This window comes from Sabethes cyaneus, chromosome 3, assembly GCF_943734655.1.
Source record: "Sabethes cyaneus chromosome 3, idSabCyanKW18_F2, whole genome shotgun sequence".
In the NCBI taxonomy this organism is placed as follows: domain Eukaryota; kingdom Metazoa; phylum Arthropoda; class Insecta; order Diptera; family Culicidae; genus Sabethes; species Sabethes cyaneus.
Genome location: NC_071355.1, coordinates 131,093,737 through 131,116,593, shown reverse-complemented (window position 1 = coordinate 131,116,593; position 22,857 = coordinate 131,093,737). Strand labels below are relative to the sequence as shown.

At 39.2% G+C, this 22,857-nt stretch overlaps 1 protein-coding gene across 1 annotated transcript in view; it reads left to right on the top strand.

Annotated features, from left to right (window-relative positions):
- LOC128740149 (muscle M-line assembly protein unc-89-like) overlaps positions 1–22,857 on the top strand; it is a 181,418-nt gene that overhangs the window by 117,138 nt on the left and 41,423 nt on the right. Inside the window, exon 6 of the mRNA XM_053835670.1 lies at positions 3,021–3,193. Coding sequence (XP_053691645.1) covers positions 3,021–3,193 — 173 coding nt within the window. The remainder of the gene's footprint in view (positions 1–3,020; positions 3,194–22,857) is intronic.

Here is a 22,857-nt window from a genome sequence, read left to right as displayed (position 1 = left end):
TGAAAATTTGTATTTCAAGGTGGGGGCTATTTTTTTATTCGATGATTTATTCTTTCTATCATGTTGATCGAACCCCCGAACACAGAAAGCGATGTTTACTGCACTTACACTGTTAAACAGTTTGATAGGAGCTAGCGTAGGAGATCGATCACATAGATGTAGAGTTAGTCCTAAATATACCACCGCTGCGTGCGGATACGTATGAACCAAACCTTAGTGGTGAAATAAATTTATTTGAGGGGCTAGCCGCCAGTGTTTGTACTGATTGGCCACCGTTTGATGAAATCCGTGTTCCAACAGCATTTGGAGTCCGTTGCGCCGTTTAATTTGCTATATTTTATTCAATAAACATCAAAACCACTGGTTTTTACTAGCACGTAACCAGGCTGAAAAAACCAGCAGCAATCGCTTACGCGTATCCGCTCTTGATTACTTATTCTACTTATTACTTACTTATACTACTAAACAACGGTGAATACACCGTTCTATTTCACAATTCTATTTCTTTTTATCACGGAAGAACACAAAAATTCCCCTCTGATATGAAAATATAAATCAATTTCCTTCACTAGCCATTAGCAGAATTTTGTTTCTAATTCCAGCATATGGTGCGTTATTTACACTACTACCAATATATGAGGCCTGAAACGCCTCAAATGCTTCTATCGTGTTGACAAAGCTAGTATTTGAGTGACAACCGGCGCTAATGTATATGAACGATTCAATGATATACTAGCGCCAGCAGCAAGCTGTTGTCACTGCAAAACTAATTATCATCAATGAGCCCGGAATGTTGGCAATAGCGACATGTTATCCGTCGGTATCTCTTTTGATCTGTTTTTGAAAAGCATTTAATCGCTGTGCAGGCTATTTCGGCCTATCGCATTTAAAAAACACAGACACCACTACAGGTATACCTCCATAGTACGTACCCTCGTTAGTACGTACCCTCGATAATACATACCCTCCATAATACGTACATTTTGCCTCCATAGTACGTACATTTTCCAACAATGATTTTTTTAGTTGCTATATAAAGCAGAAGCATTACGTATACGTATTCAAAAATTATAAATTTTTGAATAATATCAGCTATTTCTATTATGTAAAAAACCAGTGTTTTAAAATTAAAAACAGTTCTTAAACAGTAAATTATTAAAATGTAATTATTAAAATGTACGTCTAAATAACAGTTATTTTAGCATTCCGGGCAGACTTATTGTCGGTACTAAATTTTGCAGATTTTTGCTCAGAGAATTCACCTTCTCTGCGATTCGCATTCTTCCCAACTGCGACGGGTGTTGTCGTTATTATAGAAGAATTATTTTACTTTCTTTGGAAAAAACTTACGTTACACTAGTAATAAAACTATCCACATTAATTTTGTTGTAAAGTTAAACACAAATCCATTTTTTTTTCAAAATTTCAAAGATTGGACAATTATGCCTTTATTTACAAGCGATTGCTAAATAAAAGCATGTCTGTCCCATATATATTTTTTTAAAATTTTTAACTGTACATGGCGGAAGATAGTTCCTATGCCAATGTATGCGCAACCGGAACGCTCCTATAATATTTCAGGACTTTAAGATCGTGATTAAAGAATCCAAGAAAGACGTCGCGGTCTTGGACATAGAGTCATTGGTCTGGTTTAAATACACAACTTATAAATCCCAATATCTCGAAGGCATTCGAAAGACTATATTTATAAATGGGCAGCTTCACTGCTAAATACAAACTTGATAAAGTTTGAAGTTGTTCTACTGTCGAAAAAACAACACGAGCTATTTTTTGAAAACTTCCCAAATGAAAAAAAATCACCATAAAGGACATTGTGGAAAAGAATCGTAGAGAAAAGTCGCTCTGGACAATATTATTATGGGATAGTTATGCTTTTATTTTGCATATGGAACTGTTCAAGTTTGATATTTTTGGAAAATTTTTCGAACAATGTCCGTCTAAATTACAATTTTTAAGGTAAATTAGGATATAAATAAGCTACTTCCGTGTTTTTCTCAAAATCGATTAATATTCAAATGGGACAGGTATGCTTTCCTACGCAGATAAGCAGCCTTATAGGAAATTCTCCAATTTACGCAGCCTACAGCCGATTATTGTAGTTAACTATTTTCTGTTCATAGCACTCACTCAGCTTATTGTCCAGCATATAGACTGGAAGGTCACTCGATTGATATTAGTGGATTTGGAATGAAATATCCCGAATGACGGCTATTGAGCTCCCCTTGTCATGCTTCCTCATTTTTTTTGTATGCCAGAAGGATATTGGGTTAAAAGGCCACTGCGACAGTCTTAATGATCGTCTTTTGTGGCAGGCCCCGATTGCTGTACACAGTTTACCTAGATATATTCGATTAAAATATGTAAATTTTCAATTTGAGAGAGAATTTTGAAAAAATAGGTGTTTTGGATTCCTTTTGCTTTACTTTTCAACTATTTTTTAACATTTGTAGTTTTTTACCTTTGTTTCTAAAATAATTTTACTAAGATAATTATTTATTTTATAATATCTGATCTGATCTATCTAATTTGGAAGTTTTAGACAATATGTAGTATAATAAAAACAATACTTTACCTGAAAAATTGCGATTCGATAGTACGTACGTTTCGATAGTACGTACGCTAAACGATACGCGGGTGTACGTACTATCGAGGTATACCTGTATAAAAAATGGGCTGAATCTAGCCGCAGCGACTTCATCATTTCTCGCAACTATAACTCAAATTAAGTAGCGTTTTATTAAGACCAAAATACACGCCGATATTCAGTAAATATTATTCTATCAACTGGTATAAAAATCTTTGTCTCGAATAAATATAGTTTCAACGTAATTCCTGAATATTGTTCAGGCTACCGCTTAATGGGCTGGAAATACCCTCCCGTACCCTATATCATCATCACATTTACAAATACCCCCGAGTTGTATGCAAGAGTAATTAATGTTCTGATTATTATAGTTCTGAATATTTATTCATTTTTTGTTTTTCAACGCATCATGTAGTTCAATGGATGAATGGAACGAAAGATATTACGAATGCGGCACGCACAACCAAGGAAGTTCACAACGATTTCATTCGTTTTTCTATCAAAGATGCTCTAACAACTGACGAAGGCGCTTATTTCATTGTTGCAAGAAATCGTTATGGAATTGATCGTTGTTTTACGAAAGTTACGGTAATTTTTAATATAATCAATAACTAGTATTATTTATTGCATTTTCTGTGCACCCACTGCAATTTCTTAGCTATTCAATAACTAATTACAAATTTCTAATTCAATTATAAACGACTAATCTATTAAACAACCATTTTGGATAAATACCAATATTTTATGATAAAACAATATAGTTCACTTCACATATTCTCTTATATCTCCAAAAACACGTAAAAGTAACTCTCCCTCTCTTTGCCAAAAAGGTGACTAAAAGCCAAGGGTAAGTAATTTAGAACACTCTATCCAGATTAGTGACTCTAATTTTGTTCAGTGTGTGCCTTCCTGAACCGGCGAGATACTGATCGTACTCTAAAAACAATCGGCATGTCATTAACTAGGGATTGAAGACGTGTAAATAAATGTGTTTCTTATCCATCGCAGATATTGCGGAGATCCCATCTTTCCAAGTGTCCAGTCCACTATAGAGTTATTTTGCCTGAGGAGGAAAAAGCCCCAGAAGGAGGACAGAGATCGTGAGGAGCTGGAACAAGTATTCCCGGCTAATGACACGCAAGTTTTACGACAAGTTGAATCAAACTCGTAAGAGCTGCACACCTAAACATGACATGTGTAAGGACGAGGGAGAGTATCTAATCACAAACGAGCGCGAGGTGGTCGACAGGTGGAAGCAGTTTTTCGATGAGCACCTCAACGGCGATATAGCAATAAGAGACGCAACGAAAGTTAACCTCGGGGTGCCTACAAACGACAACAGCGTGCTGGCTCCTGATCACGAAGAGATTCGGCGAGAAATTCGTCGGCTGAATAATAGGACTACCGGTCTGATTAGCGTTTTGTACATCGCATCGTCAGTTTTGTGCGGCGTATGCTCCTTGATCGAAGCGTCTTATGGCGGGAAAAGTAGGCTTGATGCGAGTGTCGGAAGCTATGCAGATTTAAAAATCCTGTAAAATATTCTTCTCAACAGCAAATTAATTAGCAGAAATCATTGTACACAAACTTTTAAACGGCATTAGAAAGTTACTTGTGTTATATGAATAATTAGTTAATTAAATTAATTAATTAATTTGAAAGAAAATTCTGTAACATAAGCATTATCTTCCACCGTACGAAAATAGGTGTAAACTGATAAATATCGACACCTTGCTTAAAAGGAGGGATACATCGAGAGCTGTTTTCGCTGCCAAGCTGCTAAAAAGTGAAATTGACGCGCCAGAAATTTTATCAATGCTGAACATAAATATTGCACCTAGACCTCTGAGAACCCGAGAATTTTTTCGTCCAGTATTCCACCGCACTATGTACGGAAAGCATGAGCCAGTTCAGGAAATATGTAGAATATTTAACAGTGTTTACCACCTGTTCGATTTTCAACAGTCATCAGACCATTTCAAATATAAAATACTTCAGTGTGATATTCTAGGTTAAGTTTGTGAAATTAATAGTTGACAATGTATGTTTGTAATTGTATATGACGATGACTATCTTTGTAATCCATGTTTATAAATCTGTACTGTGAATGAAAAAATGCTGGGTTTTTATGCCGATTTGAGAATGATGTTAAAGTTGTCAACTCAAATCGGCTTTTCCCGCAGATACACTTCAAGAAGACTCAGTCCGTTGAAGTTGAATAAAATAAAATAAAATAAAATAAAATAAAATTATATATATTTCTAATGGTTTTCTCCATAATAACTAGGCCTTCCTTCAGAGGCAAGCGAACCTCTTAAGTTTAAGACTTCTCTAATAAAATACAAAAGGCTTTTCTTACTGGGAAAAAGATGTTATTGTTGCAGATGGGTCCAAATTTAACACCTTTGGTTCAGATGGTCGTCGTTTCATTTGGAGAATGCCAAACGAAGAATTAAATGTAAAAATTTTTTGGACATGTTAAAGCAAAATTTGAACCAACATTTTGACAACATGAAAATTTGGTACTTACCAACAAAATGGAATTTAGTCAAAGGTTCAGGTTTTATTAAGACACTGACAAAAGCACAAGTACTTAAGGTACACTCAAAATATATTTCACGTCGAAGTTACCTGAAAAGTTATGTGAACATTTTCCACCTAGCTTTTCCTGTACTATTTACGTGATTTTCAGGTAGTTCGCACGCATACTAATGCATTAACGTGAAAATCAGATAGATGTTATTATTTTTTCCAATAACAATCACCTGAAAGTCACGTAAATCCCTGTAGAGAAATTTACGTGATTTTTCACGTGGAAAGGATGTGTGGATTATGTTGAGTGTACGCACATGGAGGGATTCCATGCTAAATGTTTGCTACACACTTATCCAGCGTGTTTTGCTCAACTTCAGCTCCTTCTTCTCAAATTGATGAAGCAATGTGTAATGTTCCGGAAAATATTTTAGATTTTGGACCTCTCCAGTTTTCTATAGGTGACATAGAGGCTGACCTTTCGAAACTGAAAACAGGTTTTAGCGTCGGTCCTGATGGAATTTCATCAGCTGTTCTCAAAAAATGCGCTGAAGCACTATGCAAACCACTGCAGAAGATTTGCAATATGTCACTTGAACAAAACAAGTTTCCGGAGTCCTGGAAAAGGTCCTATATTTTTACAATATATAAAAAAGGGGATAAGCGCAACATAGCAAACTACCGAGGTATCACTTCTTTATGTGCAGGATCGAAACTGTTGGAAATCATCGTTGGTGAGATGCTGTTCAGCAAAGTCAAATTCTATATCTCAACGGAGCAACATGGCTTTTTTCCCAAAAGGTCAATTAATACAAACCTGCTGCAGTTTTGTTCGTTCTGCATTCGCCAGATAGAAGACGCAGCGCAAGTAGACACAGTATATACTGATCTTAAAGCTGCTTTTGACCGCATTGACCACCAAGTTTTGCTTCGGAAACTGAAACGTTTAGGAGCTTCCAATGACTTTGTCTGCTGGCTTCAGACGTACCTAACAAATCGACAACTCTCAGTTAAATTAGGTTCTAATGAGTCGTACTGCTTTTGTAATCAATCCGGAGTGCCACAAGGAAGCAACCTAGGACCATTGCTATTTATTATATTTTTTAATGACGTTTGCTCTGTGATCCCTCCGGGTTGCAAGCTACTGTACGCTGATGATCTAAAGATATTTCTCTCTGTACGGTCTGTTGAGGACTGTAAGCTACTGCAGTGCTATATTAACCAATTTACAAAGTGGTGTTGCCTAAATAACCTGACCATCAGTATTTCCAAGTGCACTGTCATCACCTTCACTCGAAGCAAAACACTTATTGTATCTATACCTATAAAGAAGGATTTCTGTCTGTCTGTCTGTCTGCCCGTATGTTCCTTATAGAATCGAAAACTACTGAACCAATCGGCATGAAAATATGCATGTAGAGGTTTTTTGGGGCCAGGAAAGGTTTTAGTGATGGTTAGAAACCCCTCCCCGACTAAGAGGGGGGGCTCCCATACAAATGAAACACAAATTTCTGCATAACTCGACAACTAATCAAGCAAATAGAACAAAATTTGGCATGTGGGTGTTTTCGGTGACAAGAAATTATTCTATGGTAAATTGAGACCCCTCCCCTCTTTATAAGGGGAATTAACTCCTCTCCTCTTTAAAAGGGGGGGCTTCCATACAAGTTTCCTCATAACTCGAGGACTAATCAAGCAAATGGAACCAAATTTGGCATGTGAAGGTTTTCGAGGGCAAGAATATTTCCTATAGTAAATTAGGACCCCTCCCCACTTTAAGAGGGGGGGCTCCTGTACCAAAGAAACACAATATTCCTCATAACTCGAGAAGTAATTAAGCAAATGGAACCAAATTTGGCATGTGGGTGTTTTTGAAGACAAAATTTTTTTCTATGATGAATTGGGACCCCTCCCCGTTTTAGGAGGGGGCGATCTTATACACATGAAATACAAATTTCCTCATAACTGAAAAACTAATCAAGCAAATGGAACAAAATTTGGCATGTGAAAGTTTTCGAAGGCAAGAATATTTTCTATAGTAAATTAGGACCCCTCCCCACTTTAAGAGGGGGGGCTCCTGTACCAAAGAAACACAATATTCCTCATAACTCGAGAACTAATCAAGCAAATGGAACAAAATCTGGCACGTGGGTGTTTTTGGAGACAAAATTTTTTCTATGATGAATTAGGACCCCTCCCCACTTTAGGAAGGGAGGCTCCTATACAAATGAAATGCAAATTTCCTCATAACTCGAGAATTAATCAAGCAAATGGAACCAAATTTGGCATGTGAAAGTTTTCTAGGGCATGAATATTTTCTATGGTGAATTAGAACCCCTCCTCGCTTTAAGAGGGGGGGCTTCTATACAAACGAAATACAAATTTCCTCATAACTCGAGAACTAATCAAGCAAATGGAACAAAATTTGGCATGTGAAGGTTTTGGAGGGCAAGAATATTTTCTATAGTAAATTAGGACCCCTCCGCACTTTAAGAGGGAACAAAATTTGGCATGTGAAAGTTTTCGAGGGCAAGAATATTTTCTATGGTAAATAAGGACACCTCCCCACTTTAGGAGGGGGGCTCCTATACAAATGAAATGCAAATTTCCTCATAACTCGAGAATTAATCAAGCAAATGGAACCAAGTTTGGCATGTGAAAGTTTTCTAGGGCATGAATATTTTCTATGGTGAATTAGAACCCCTCCTCACTTTAAGAGGGGGGGCTCCTATACAAACGAAATACAAATTTCCTTAACTCGAGAACTAATCAAGCAAATGGAACCAAATTTGACACGTGGGTGTTTTAGGAGACAAAAATTTTTTCTATGATGAATTGGCACCCCTACCCACTTTAGGAGGGGGGGCTCCTATACAAATGAAATTCAAATTTCCTCATAACTCGAGAACTAATCAAACAAATAGAACCAAATTTGGCATGTGGAGGTTTCTGGAGGCAAAAATATTTTCTATGGTGAATTAGGACCCCTCCCAACTTTAAGAGGGGGTGCTTCTACACAAATGAAATACAAATTTCCTCATAATTCGAGAACTAATCAAGCAAATGGAACCATATTTGGCATGTGGGTGTTTTTGGAGGCAACCATTTTTTCTATGATGAATTAGGACCCCTTACCTTTTTAAGAGGGGGGGCTCTCACACAAACGAAATACAAATTTCCTCATAACTCGAGAACTAATCAAGCAAATGGAACCAAATTTATCATGTGGGTATTTTAGTAGGCAAGAATATTTTCTATGGTATATTTTCTATGGATTTCCCCACTTTAAGAGAGGGGGGGGGGGTTCCTATACAAATGAAAAACAAATTTCCTCATAACTCGAGAACTAATCAAGCAAATGGAACCAAATTTAACATGTAAGTGGTTTTGGACGCAAGATTTTTTTCTATGGTGAATTGAGACCCCTCTCTTCTTTAGAAAGCGAGTTATGGCCCATCTTCCCTTTAAGAGGGTGGGCTTCCATACAAATGAAATGCAAATTTCCTTTTATCTCGAGAACTAATCAATCAAATGGAACCAAATTTGGCATGTGGGAGTATTAGATGGCAGAAATTTTTTCTATGGTGAATTTCGACCCCTTCCCCTTTTAAGAGGGGAGCTCCCATACAAATGAAATTCAAATTTCCTTATAACTTGAGAACTAATCAAGCAAATGGAACCAAATTTGGCATGTGGGAGATTTTGGAGTCTTGAATTTATTTTACGATAGTTAGAGACCTCTCACCCCTGTGGTAGGGGGATATGGACTCTCATACAAATAAAACAGAAATTTTTGCGAAACTCAAAAACTAATCGAACACGAGAAATTCGATACTCTTCCATAAAACATTAGTCAATACAAGACCACAAAAACTATTTATAGTAACACTAGATCATTCAGGACGAGACGGTCGCGAGTGTTGCCGGTGACCCGCCGTCGGAAGCGCCGCCCACTGGGGGGCTTGCAAAACTCGAGATTGTGACAAAGATCATCCGAGATTCATGATTTATGTACAACACAGGTTAATTTGTGGCAATACGAAGTTTGTCGGGTCAGCTAGTATAATTATAAAATCGACGAGTCTAGTCTTGAACGGGTCAGCGTTGTTAAGGACCTAGGAGTCGACCTGGATACTAAAATGACTTTCAACAACCATTACTCAAACATCATTTCAAAAGCGAATCGCAATCTGGGTTTTATCATGCGCATGGCCAAGGACTTCCGTGATCCATATTGTTTGCGAACTCTCTACTTTTCGTTGGTGCGCTCTATTCTCGAGACGGCTTCCGTGGTATGGAGTCCATTCACTCATATTTGGTCAGCAAGAATCGAAGCCGTGCAACGGAGATTTATAAGACACGCGTTAAGACATCTCCCGTGGTCCGACTATCAAAATCTCCCACCTTATGAGAACCGCTGTAAACTGCTAAATATGGAAACCCTACGTAAAAGGAGGAACGTATCCAGAGCCGTTTTTGTAGCTCAACTTCTGAAATGGGAGATAGATGCACCTGAACTTCTGGGTATGATAGACATAAATGTTATACCTCGGGCACTTAGATCCCGAGGATTTCTTCGGTCGGCTTTTCATCGCACACAATACGGACAACACGAACCAATTCAGGCAATGTGCTGTTTATTTAATGACGCTTATGAACAATTTGACTTTTGTATATCGACGAGTACATTTAAGAATAGGATAAGGGCTAATGCATTTTAATGTGAAATTTATGTTTTATGTTTATTTAAGTTTGTGCTTATGTATGTTACTATTTTAACCTAAAAGATAATGGGTTTTTATGCCGATTTGAGAATGGGTAAAATCTCAACTCAAATCGGTTTTTCCCATTCATATTTGAAATCTTCATTTAGACTCTAGATCCGATGGAGAAAACAATAAATAAACAATAAACAATAAACAATAAATGACGAAAAAATGACTTATTTATTACAAAAAATCCATCTGACTGTTTACCCAGTAAACCAGAGATCATATATTGATGTTGATATTAAATTGTGTGTATATATATATATATATATATATATGTATATATATATATATATATATATATATATACATATATATATATACATATATATATATATATATATATATATATATATATATATATATATATATATATATATATATATATATATATATATATATATATATATATATATATATATATTTTTTTTTTTTTACGAGTTGGGAAATCTGCTGAGCGCCTTAGAAGATACGGTACTATCAGACACCTGAGAAGATACCTCAGGGAGTGGGGTTTAGGTATCCCGACCCCCCTAATGGGGCGTGAGGATCCCGACCCACTAAAACCCTACTCGAGTCTCCAGCCTCTATCCCCCCTGGCACCACCTTGTCGGTATTACTTCAGGGAGGGGCTATTGTGCTTAATGCACTCGCTTAGATAACTAATGGACTATGGTAGTTAGGCTGTTTATTCGCCGTTGATCGGCTCTCCAGTGGTTTTGTAGCTCGAGTACAATCTGAGTAGCAGCCGCATTGACCGCTCCCCAGATGTCCGAGCTGGAACACATCTTTTGGACTAAGTTATCCGGGGTAGTGTCCTGTCCGCTCACTGCCATCATGCTGCTTCTTGCGCCCGCAAAACGAGGGCATATGAAGAAAGCATGTTCTGCCGTTTCCTCAACATCCACGCATTCGGGACACGCGGGGGACTCCGCATGCCCAATTTTATGCAGATACTGTCTGAAGCAACCATGCCCTGACAGAATCTGTGTCAGGTGGAAGTTGACTTCGCCGTGGCGCCTGTTGACCCACCCAGATAGTTCCGGGATAAGTCGGTGTGTCCACCGACCTTTTGTGGAATTAGACCATGCCCGCTGCCATGTGGTCATCGAGGCCGATCTTGTGGTACTCCGTATGCCTCTAGTTCCTCGTTGGTTGAAGCACTCTACGTCTTCGCTGATGATAATGCCAATAGGCATCATACCTGCTAGGACGCAGATTGCGTCATGTGAAACTGTGCGATACGCACTCGCCACTCTCAAGCACATGAGACGATAGGTGCTTTCCAGCTTGGCTAGATAGCTTTTGGTACCTAACGCCGATGACCACACCGGTCCGCCATACCTAAGTATAGACTGGACCACGTTGGCTAATAGCCTTCGTTTGCTGCCACATACCGCAGAGCTATTAGACATCATACGAGACTATGCCGAAATAGCTGTGGAAGCCTTCTTGCAGGCATAGTCGACGTGGCTCCCGAACTTGAATATATATATATATATATATATATATATATATATATATATATATATATATATATATATATATATGGATATTATATCAAACTCGTACAAATGTTAACATGTTGCATGAAAAAAGTATGAATTACATCGTATGTAATGCATTCGACCAACCAATACACGTTTTGATATTGAAAATCGTAGAAAGGGAAAAATTAATCGGCCTATGTTTGGCGAATATCGTATTTGATGATATCCTAAATTCAGCTACCAGCAATGAATATCACGAAGATGTCATCGTATTTCATTTCAGTTTTCATTGGATTATGCTTAGCATAATGTCTTATATGACTTCGTTTCAGATTAATATAGAAACAGTGATGATCATAAGACACTACTTGCTTAAAACTATAGTTCGTTTCTAAACACGTTTAAATTTCATTTTTTTCTACCGCTAGATTGTGAAAAGAGAGAGAGAGAGAGAGAGAGAGAGAGAGAGAGAGAGAGAGAGAGAGAGAGAGAGAGAGAGAGTATTCTTTCAAAACTAATCCTTTTGGAGCTGTACAATTTTCTCCTTGTGCCATTTTTAGTAATAATATTGATGATGAATTGATGACAGAGTCTCCTATGCAAATATCTCTTTCCGTAGCCGGAATAAACGCGTCCTTGATAACAGAAATGACTTTATTTTGTTCAAGCAACGCTGGACCAACATTGACTATGTTCGTTTGCCATATCTGGCAGTGTTAGATAACCATTTGGTCCAGCCAATCCACCCGAACGATAGGAATTTTTTAGCAATGACCAGTCGGATCATAGCTATAGATAACATACTTACCTTCATCATCTCACCTGACCAGCCAAGATGTTAGAAATGAAATACGGAAACCTTCTATTATTCGTCAAAATTGACCATATTAGGGCAACCGTATTGTAGTAGTCATATTTTTATGATGCTGGTTGTTGTACATCTGCATTGTTAACTTGACTAAACTAGTCAAAACCGCAACAGTTAAGGCGAGTTTAAAACAATGAAATGCGAAAACTGAGAATGTTCATTATAAGCGATGGAATGCAAATAAACATTGACACTGTCATTTAGTCACAATTCATACAAAATCGTAAATAGGATGAGAATGAATCTAATCTTGATGTATCAGATGGGATGCATACACGACGACTTTGACTTAAAAGGTGCAAAAATATCGTTCAAGTACTCGTGTGATAGCAGCTTGGAGGTAACGATCAATGTTACCGATTGGAATGTAGCGGGTTCTGCGGGCTGCGGGTATTAATATTAATATTTTTTTGAAACGATGGTTCTACAATTGATGGAGGGACGGTAGGGGAACACAACATCCGCCAGGTACCAGCGTACACGGGTACCAGCGAGCCACACGCCCTCCCTGGCGGGTGTTGTGGGTTTAAATCCGGTTATGATCTCTGAGTCACTACGACAACTTGTTAAGCGTAGATACCTATTACCCCCCTCCCCTTCCTTTCCAGTCTTTGCCATCCATTCTAAAAAAATTTTCATTACTTTCCCCCACCGTCCCTCCATCAATTGTAGAACCATAGTTTCAAGAATAAATATTAATATTTATCATATCAGTAATTTTTGACGTAGGACTACGTCTTTGTTTACTATACTTTTTATTTTCCGTCACCGTAACAATTTTGATAATATGTTTCATTGATATTTTTCGGTGAAATAAAACCCTTCTTTTCTCGATCTGCGTAACGTTTCTGGCTACTATGCTTCGCCTATCGTCAGACGCCTGGAAAATTTTTATTTTTGGTCAACTAATTTATACAAATTTTAAACACATTTTTCTTTTCACAAATTTACATTACAAAAACAAATAAAAAGCGTACATTTTCGTCAGTCTATTTTCTTAGCACATTGCTAATGCTGCGTCCGCTGCCGACGAGTAACCATTGCCTGCTTGCTTTGTTCACACTGCCGTAGCTTAGTGACCAAACCGTTATACATTGCGTTGAATGTTCCACATTCACGTTGTAGGTTTACTGTTTTTTCTTCCCCCAGTATCTTTATGTGGAACATCTCCGCGGTTTCTCTGCTCTCCTGGTTCTCGACTCTTTCTAGTATGCGTGTATTATCAAAGTCGAACATGTGTCCGCTCTGGATAGTGTGCTGTGCTCAGGGGCTTGCGATGGGTGCCATGTTTTTGTTGCCAACATCTCAGCACATCTCGACAAAGGTTGGCAGCAAATCTACCTGTCAGACGGGCGCTATTTCTTGCATTTTTTGAAATAGCGCCCTTCGTTAAGTGGACTGTCAAACACCGTTCGTTAAGATACGGATAGCACCCCGCTGGCTGTGCTAGTCCGGATTTTGCTTCTTTTTTCTTTGCGTCGTTCTTATGTTCAGCTATTCTCGTCTCCAACCGTCTTCCCGTTTGTCCAATGTACACTTTGCCGTCATCTGTACCACATGGTATAGAGTACACTACATTTTTCTGTTTGCTTGGTGGGATCGGGTCTTTCAGCTTACTAAACACACGATGCTTGATCTTATCTAGTGGTTTGAAAGCTAGCTCTACATTATGTTTCCTTAGGATTTTGTGCAGTTTCTCACTCAGACCCGGTATGTACGCAGAAGAAGCAAACTTAACGTTTTCTTCTGTTTGCTTAGTAATTTCGAGCGTGTTATAAAACTTGTGAACTCTAGCTTTTAGTATTTTTTGTACAAACCACTCGGGATAATGGTTAATTTTTAATATGGTTTTTACAGTTTTAATGGCGCATGGCCGATTTTTTGGATCCGATAATTTAATCGCTCGATCGATTAGCGCTATTGCCGTATTGCATTTGTGTGCGTACGGGCTTTGCGAATGGAAGTCGAGATATTTGCCATCGACTTGTTTCGGCAACCATGACTTTTCCAGCTTACCGTTGTTTTGTTTATTATACTGGGACTGGGTAGCACTTTGTAAAAACGAAAAATAGAAGTGTAACGTTTGAATGAAATATTTCAAACGCTAATAGCTACTATACTACTGAACGAAACATAACATGTCGTTGGATAGATAAAATGTCCAGCAATTTTATAGTAACATAGGGGAGTGTCGTCGTGGTTGGGCCACGAATTCTCCCATGGAATTCTCCCATAACTTTCGATTCAAAAGGAATTTTGGAAATCTAAATACATCGTTGCGAAGGTCTAAGAGTAAGGTATATTTCCGGAAAGTTTTGAACTGATTGCTTGAAAAATAAAAAAGTTATAGGCATTTACGTGAACACAAAAAATGTTGTCATAGTAGGGCCATGTTGTACAGGTTGGGCCACCGTAGAAAATCTAAGACATACCTATTACATACCTGGTGATCCGAAGTACCTTTTTCCCGCGCAAGGATATCCACAAAGCCACCTGGAGATCACCTGACCAACGTACAATGAACCAAATTGACCACGTTCTCATAGAGGGCCGGTTCTTCTCTAACATCACGAACGTACGCTCCCGTCGGGGTGCGGATATTGATTCTGACCATTACCTAGTAGCAGTACATGTGCGCTCAAAGCTGTCCACCGTATACCGGAAACGTCAAAGCCGCCCTCCTCGGCTGAACATCAGGCAGCTAGATAACCCACAAGCTGCCGAGAACTACGCGCGAGTACTGAATGAGGCACTGCCTTCTTCCGAGGAGTTAGGTGCTTCAAACCTCGAAGACGGTTGGGGCAGAATACGCTCGGCCATCGGAGAGGCCGCTACCGCGGCACTAGGTATTGAGCCTCGGAGTACACAAAATGATTGGTTTGATGGGGAATGCCAACAAGCGGTGGAGGAGAAAAAAAACGCTTGGAAAAATTATCTAAGTATTGCCACTAGAGAGAACCTGGCCAAGTACCGACGAGCTAGGAACCAGTTGACCACGATCCTGAGGAGAAAAAAGCGCCAAAAGGAGGACAGAGATCGTGAAGAATTAGAACAACTATTCCGAGCTAATGACACGCGCAAGTTTTATGAGAAGGTGAACCAAACTCGGAAGGGCTACACACCGAAACCTGACATGTGTAGGGACGAGGGAGGGAATCTAATTACAAACGAGCGCGAGGTGGTCGACAGGTGGAAGCAGTTCTTCGATGAACACCTCAATGGCGAAGTCGCAGAAGGAGGCGGAACGGAAATTAACCTAGGAGCGCCCGTGGAAGATAGTGATGTCCTAGCACCTGATCTCCAAGAAGTCAAACGAGAAACCAGGTTGCTGAAGACCAATAAAGCCGCTGGGAAGGACCGCCTACCGGCAGAGCTTTATAAACATGGCGGGGAAACGCTAGCAAAGGCTCTACACTGGGTTATTTCGGGGATTTGGGAGGAGGAAAAGCTACCGGAGGAATGGATGGAAGGAGTGGTTTGTCCCATCTACAAAAAGGGTGATCGGCTAGACTGCTGCAACTATCGTGGTATTACGCTGGTAAACGCCGCCTACAAGGTACTCTCCCAGATCCTGTTACGCCGGCTGTCACCGATAGCACAAGGTTTCGTAGGGAATTATCAGGCGGGTTTCATGGGGGCTCGCGCAACTACGGACCAAATGTTTACTATCCGACAGATCTTGCAGAAATGTCGGGAGTACAACGTGCCCACGCATCACATCTTTATCGATTTCAAAGCAGCATACGATACAGTCGATCGAGACAAGCTATGGCAGATAATGCACGAATACGGTTTTCCGGACAAACTGACGCGACTGATCAGAGCTATATTGGATCGAGTGATGTGTTTCGTACGCATCTCTGGGACACTCTCGAGTCCCCTCGAGACGCGACGAGGGTTGAGACAAGGTGACGGTCTATCCTGCATGCTGTTCAACATCGCTCTTGAGGGGGTGATCCGACGAGCGGGCATTGAAACGAGAGGCACGATTTTTACCAAGAGTAGCCAACTTCTAGGCTTTGCAGATGACTTCGATATCATAGCCAGGAACTTTGCGACGGCGGAGGCAATCTACGCCAGACTGAAAGCGGAGTCTAGAAGAATTGGGCTAAAAATAAATGCGTCGAACACCAAATACATGAAAGGAAGAGGCTCAAAGGAAACAAATGCGCGCCTCCCACGGACGGTAACCGTTGACGGCGACGAACTAGAAGTGGTAGAAGAGTTCGTGTATTTGGGATCGCTGGTGACCGCGGACAATAACACTAGTAAGGAGATCCAGCGGCGCATCCAAGCGGGAAATCGGGCCTACTTTGCCCTTCGTAAAACGCTACGATCAGGAAGCATACGCCGCCGCACGAAGCTAACAATGTACAAAACCATTATTAGACCGGTAGTTCTTTATGGACTTGAAGCCGTGACGCTGCTTACGGAGGACATACGCGCCCTTGCCGTGTTTGAGCGGAAAGTGCTGCGGACGATATTTGGCGGAGTACAAACTGAAAGCGGAGAGTGGCGGAGGCGTATGAATCACGAGCTACAGGCACTGCTTGGGGAGACTCCCATCGTACATCTAGCGAAAGTTAGCAGGCTACGGTGGGCCGGACACGTCGTAAGGATGCCGGACGACAGTGCGACGAAAACGGTCCTCTTCAACAACCCCACCGGCACCAGGAACAGGGGGGCCCAACGTGCACGATGGCTCGACCAGGTCGAAAGCGATTTGCGACTTCTGAGACGACTAGGAAATTGGCGACGAGTGGCCCAAGACCGAGTTGAATGGAGACGAGTGCTTGAAACAGCACGAGCCACCCCGGCTCTATGCTGCTGAAGAAGAAGAAGAAGAAGAAGAAACCTATTAAAATTCTATATAGAGACATGAAAAGAATGAATTCCTTGGAAAACGGCTCAAATTGGTACAAATACCCTATTTTTAATTGCATTTTTGCGAAATTTTGGCAATCTTGTAAAACCAATATTGCTACAAACGCCTTTTCCGAAGTTTACAACTACAATGAAGATAAATACAAAAATCAAAGTTTTTATCGTATTAATTTTGCTTTATTTTGTCACATGTTACGTGACTGACATTCTCTAGTGATTAATGCGCTTCTGCGCTTAAAATTATGGTGGTCCAACCATGACTACTCAAGTGGCCCGACCTTTACAAATAGCGCTTTTCTAGTATTTCACCTTAGCCTTCCCAAACACCTTACTGGATGGGATTTTTCTATAGTCTTCGTGTGCAGCACAACACAATTCATACATTTTTAAAATTTATCTCGATAATTGCATTTCATGAATTATTTCTTGAAGAAAAGTTAATTGCGCCTGGAAAACTTTTTTTGTAAGATTCAGTCGCCGAATTCAGTACGGGTGTTTTGAATACACGATTGCAACTCACAATAGTGTGAAAAGTTAGCTTTCGCAGTAAGAAGTTTTACAATGGTTGTATCACAGATATCATGAGTTACTAAAACTGTAAAATCGTGATGGCCCGACCATAACAGTGGCCCGACGATAACGACAATACCCTATTAATAATAATTTTTTATACGCTAAATAGTGAAAATGTGTGTAAAGTTTTAGGGTCGAATTTTCCCATACATTTCCCTTGTGATCGCCTAGCTTCACAGGCACGGACGACAATTAGACACGCCAAAGGATTTGGATCCAAATGATAACCTTTGAGATCACTTTGTAAGCCACACCCCTTTTCCAATCCAATTGGCAACATCGATGGCTATTGACGGCAACACCGACCCCGAAGACAAGCGGAATCAGCGGGCAATGGCCAACGTGAATCCCACACGATGCACTTTACGTTATATTTTGCATTATCCCCATCGCAGACATGCGAAATTGTTCGATAGCTTGCTCAATCAGTGTCGGACAATCATTTAAGCAGCAGCAGCCGATATGGTTTCCTCCACCACCTACACTAGCTTACAAGTAGCAGCGGCAGTGCCAGTGACTATAAAATGGTACACTTGGTTCGCCGCCTGCTCGTTTATCGCACGATCGCACTGACGGACGGTCAGTGTTTATCATCGACGGTTATTGGTGGCGAAACCAACGGCATTTGGCGGCAACACCGACAGCAATTGGAGGTAAAAACGATGGCATTTTGGCGGCAACACCGGCAATTGGATGCAAATCTAAGGACTTTTGCGGCAATTAATGGCAATCTGAGGCATACCCGATGGCATTTTGGCGGCAGTTTCAATGGCAATTATCGCAAACCAACACTGAAGGCAAATGGAAACGGATCGACTGATGGGCAGCAAATTCAGCTGCAGGCCATTGTGGTCTTAAACAGTTCTTATAAGAACTATAGTAATTGAAGAATGGAAAGATTTTTCTACACTTTCTAAATGGTTAACGTTCCATTTTGCGTTATACCATAGTAAACATGGAAAATGCTTGCTCATTCAGCGTCGGATAATCATTTGAGCAGCAGCAGCAGTCGACCTGGTTTCCATCAACACCTACTCTAGCTTACAAGTAGCAGCGGCAGTGACAGTGACTATAAAATAGCACACCGCACGATTGCACTGATGGACGGTCAGTATTTACCGTCGACGGCTATTAGAGGGGCAACACCAGTAATTGGCGGCAACGCCGATGGCAAATGGAGGCAAAAACGATGGAATTTCGGCGGAAACACCGGCAATTGGAGGCAAGCCAAGGGCTTGGGATGGCAATTGCTGGCAAGACCAAGGACATTTCGCGGCAACACCGGTTGTTAGTGGTAACATTAATGGCAATTGGAGGCAAAGCCGATGGCATTTTGGCGGCAACTTCGATCGCAATTATCGTAAAGCAACACTGATGGCAAACGGAAACGGAACGACTGACTGGCAGTAAATTCAGCAGCAGGCCGTTGTGGTCTTAAACAGTTCTTATAAGAGCTATAGTAATTGAAGAATGGAAAGATTTTTCTACACTTTCTAAATGGTTAACGTATTCGGATCAGGGATGGTTCGATCACTTTGACTCAATTTTGATTCATTTGACAGTAGCGTCCTAACCGAACAAAATCTGACAAATTGATGTATGGAACATTTGAAGATAATAACTAGATCTACAATTTTGCTGAATAAAGTGTTGCTGTATCTTTTGTAGTTACGGTGTTACAATGCTAGTATCTCTTTAGTAACTAAACGAACGTTCGTTTAGTTACTAAAGAGGTACTAGAATTGTAGCGCCGTAACTACAAAAGTTACAGCAACACTTTATTCTGCAAAATTGTAAATAATAACGAGTTCTACAAATGACTCATGCATAACTTTGTCAAATTTTGCTCGGCTGAGACGGTAGTGTCAAATGAATCAAAATTGAGTCAAAGTGATCGAACCATCCCTGATTCGGATAATTATTTGAGCAGCAGTAGCAGCCGATCTGGTTTCTCCCACACCTACACTAGTTTACAAGTAGCAACGGCAGTGCCAGTGACTATAAAATAGCACACTAGGTTCGCCGTCTGCTCATTTATCGCACGATCGCACTGACGGACGGTCAGTATTTTGATAAAACTAATCAATTTCTACTTTGCAGTGATTTGGTATTTCCTATCACTCCTGTATTAGCGGGCAACCATCATCCTAGACTAATCTCAAGTTTTTAGTCTTGGTAATGAGTATTATATGACACAGTCCTACGCCACCCTTTCGTACAACCCTTAGGGCTGTATACCTTGTAGTTTTTTAAGATCGCGACTGCTTTTTCAAAAGGGCCTCATCAAATATGGTACTAATGAATCAACATCTTTTAAATTGAAAAACCTGATTTAATCCACCTAGTGGTGAAAGGAACCTTTGTTATACGGTCTTACTTGCTAATTGAGATAGAAATCTAAACGTCTTCGGAAAATAATTCATCTATTGGTTAAGATTGCGTGGTGCGTTTGTTTACATAAAATTTTTGGAAACTGAATAAGTTTGCAAACTTTGAACGAAATAGAAGTACCGTAAAACGGGGTAACATTGGTCAGTTCAGGAAAGTTGGCAGTAGTGATTTATTTCACTTATTTATGCGAATGGTCCATTTGATCAATATTACCCCGGTCATCAATGTTAGCCCGTTTTACAGCACTAATGTGCGAAAGTGCAAGTAAAAGTAAGTTGTAAGAAGAAATATTATTCTTTAACATATACATTGCGTAGTAAAGGTCTAGTTTATGGGTTTTTGAACTATGCATAATTTCCTGTCATGCCATTCTATCTGATTCACATTAATAAAGTTTTCTTGAATAAATTTCATCAATTTTTATTAACCTTCGGTTACTCACGCTGTTGTATTTTGTACAACATGTGCAGGTTTCAAGCCATATTGTTATAAAGTTACAAATCGTTGTTTAACTAACTTACTTTCTTCAATAAACTTGTTATGAGCGTAATGTCAGAATTATTCAATGCATTAATACTTTAAATTGTTAGGAAAACAGATCAGCATAAACCGACATCACAGAAAAGAAGCAAGCAGCATGTCAGGGGTACCGCGATTGGCTTCAACTGGAATTTTCTCTCGTTTCTTTATATGGAAAAATGGTGTCTGTATGCAGCAAAACTATCAGCAAATGTAAAATGTTCAAAATGTATCCATCTGTTGGTAGTCAAGTAATTCGGGGTCAAAAGCAGGGTATCTTTTATAATCAAAGTTCTACAGTTCCTAAACAAGCAAACATAGAGGTATACTATTTTCAGCAAAGTTGTGTATTTTTACTGTTTGTACAACTTTGTAATAAACGAAAAAGTCATACAACAATTACAAATAGTGCTAAAATAGACAAACTGACTTTACAAATGCATATACAATAAATAAGATTTCTCTATCTTCGCTGAAGAGATAGAAGGTTACTGTCTTCAGCAAAATTCCTTGTAATACTATGCTCTAAAACTTTGCAGAACATATCAATGTGTTATATTGAAACTGAAGAAAAACAATTTTTTTATTTCACTTTTAGGGGGATTAATCAAAATTTAAATTCTATCAGACGATAGAGCATTCAATTTCAAGAAACTCTTCCAAAGGTTTGATAAACTTTAAACCAAGTTTTCCTAGTCAAAACTCTAGTACGCACGTTTTCTTTGGTTTGGGCTATTGTGCGCGCGACTAACCATGTTACAAAAGTTGGCGCGAATGTTCGAGGGTTAATATCTTTTGACCGGTAAAACCAATTCTTATGAAATTTTGCATATATGTTTGTAGTGTCAAAACCTCTCGTTTGATATAAAAATAATTGAAATTAGGTAAATTATCTTGGTTAAAATCATTATAAATAATTGTTAATTTTGGTGTGGTGCATACGATTGCTCATAACTTTCAAATTAAACGTCCAATCAAAAAACCATTCAATAGTGATCTATCCGGCTATATTACCTGCCAAATGAAACTAATAGCGCATAAATCGGTTTGGCCATCTCTGAGAAACAGGCGATCATTTGAACCTTGTCAAAACTGGTTTTTAAGGCTAACTTTTAAACCACTTGTTTGTTTTCAATAAAACGTGGCACAAAGTTTAGCAATAGTAAGAGCTTTCATTTGGTACTAAGATCGTTGAAATTGGTTGTGTGGTTCCAGAAAAAATCGTGTCACGTAGTTTTCACATTTTTGCTTATAACTTTTAAACGAATAGTCGGACCACGAAATCTAGCAAACAGCAATATTCTTCACTATAATACCTTTCAAACAAAAGTAATAGCAGACAAATCGGTTCAGCCATCTCCGAGAAATAGGCGATAGAAAATAAGCAGCGCACACACACACATACACACACACACACACACACATACACACACACACACACACACACACACACAGACATTGCTCAATTCGTCGAACCCTATCGATTGGTATATGTGACTCGGCCCTCCGGGCCTTAGATCAACTTCGTGTTTTTCGACCAATTCCTAAACCTTTGTTATATAGTATAACAAAGGTAAAAATGGTTTGTTTAATCGAAATGGTGTCTTCAGCAAAGTATAAAATTGTTTTAAATATAATATATTGTATAAAGTATTAAATAAAATTGGCCTTCTAAAAAAATATGTGCCCTGCAAATAATTTTTTTTGTTGACAAAAAACAGAAAATAAAACTAAAGTTAAATATCTAAAAACAGGCATTTTGTAAAATTTGTATTTTTTGACATATTAAAGGTAATAATATACTACTTTTTCTGAAAGTTTCTTGACGGGCCAGTGAAAAGCAAGTAAGTTGTAATATTTTGAAAATTGAATGTATTTTTTATTTTCACCAAATAATTTTTTACAGTGTAACGAGTGACAACTAAAATTTTGGAATTATTTCGCGGCCCTTATGCTTAACAACGAACTAGCTCAGAGAAATGAGAGTATGTATGTGTTAGCTCTCTCTCTCTCCTCTTTTTGTTGATATGTTTTGTTTTGTTTATGCTTGCCCAGTTTCACTAAAAATGGCGTCGAAACAAGAAGCATTTCGGGAGCGCGTTGTATACTTCTACGAACTGCAACAGAAATCTCGGCAATATACTTTTTGATATAACATTTAAAAAGCAAATATGTTGCGGCTTCGACTGTTTACCATATCCTAAGACGCCCAACGACTATTCGCAA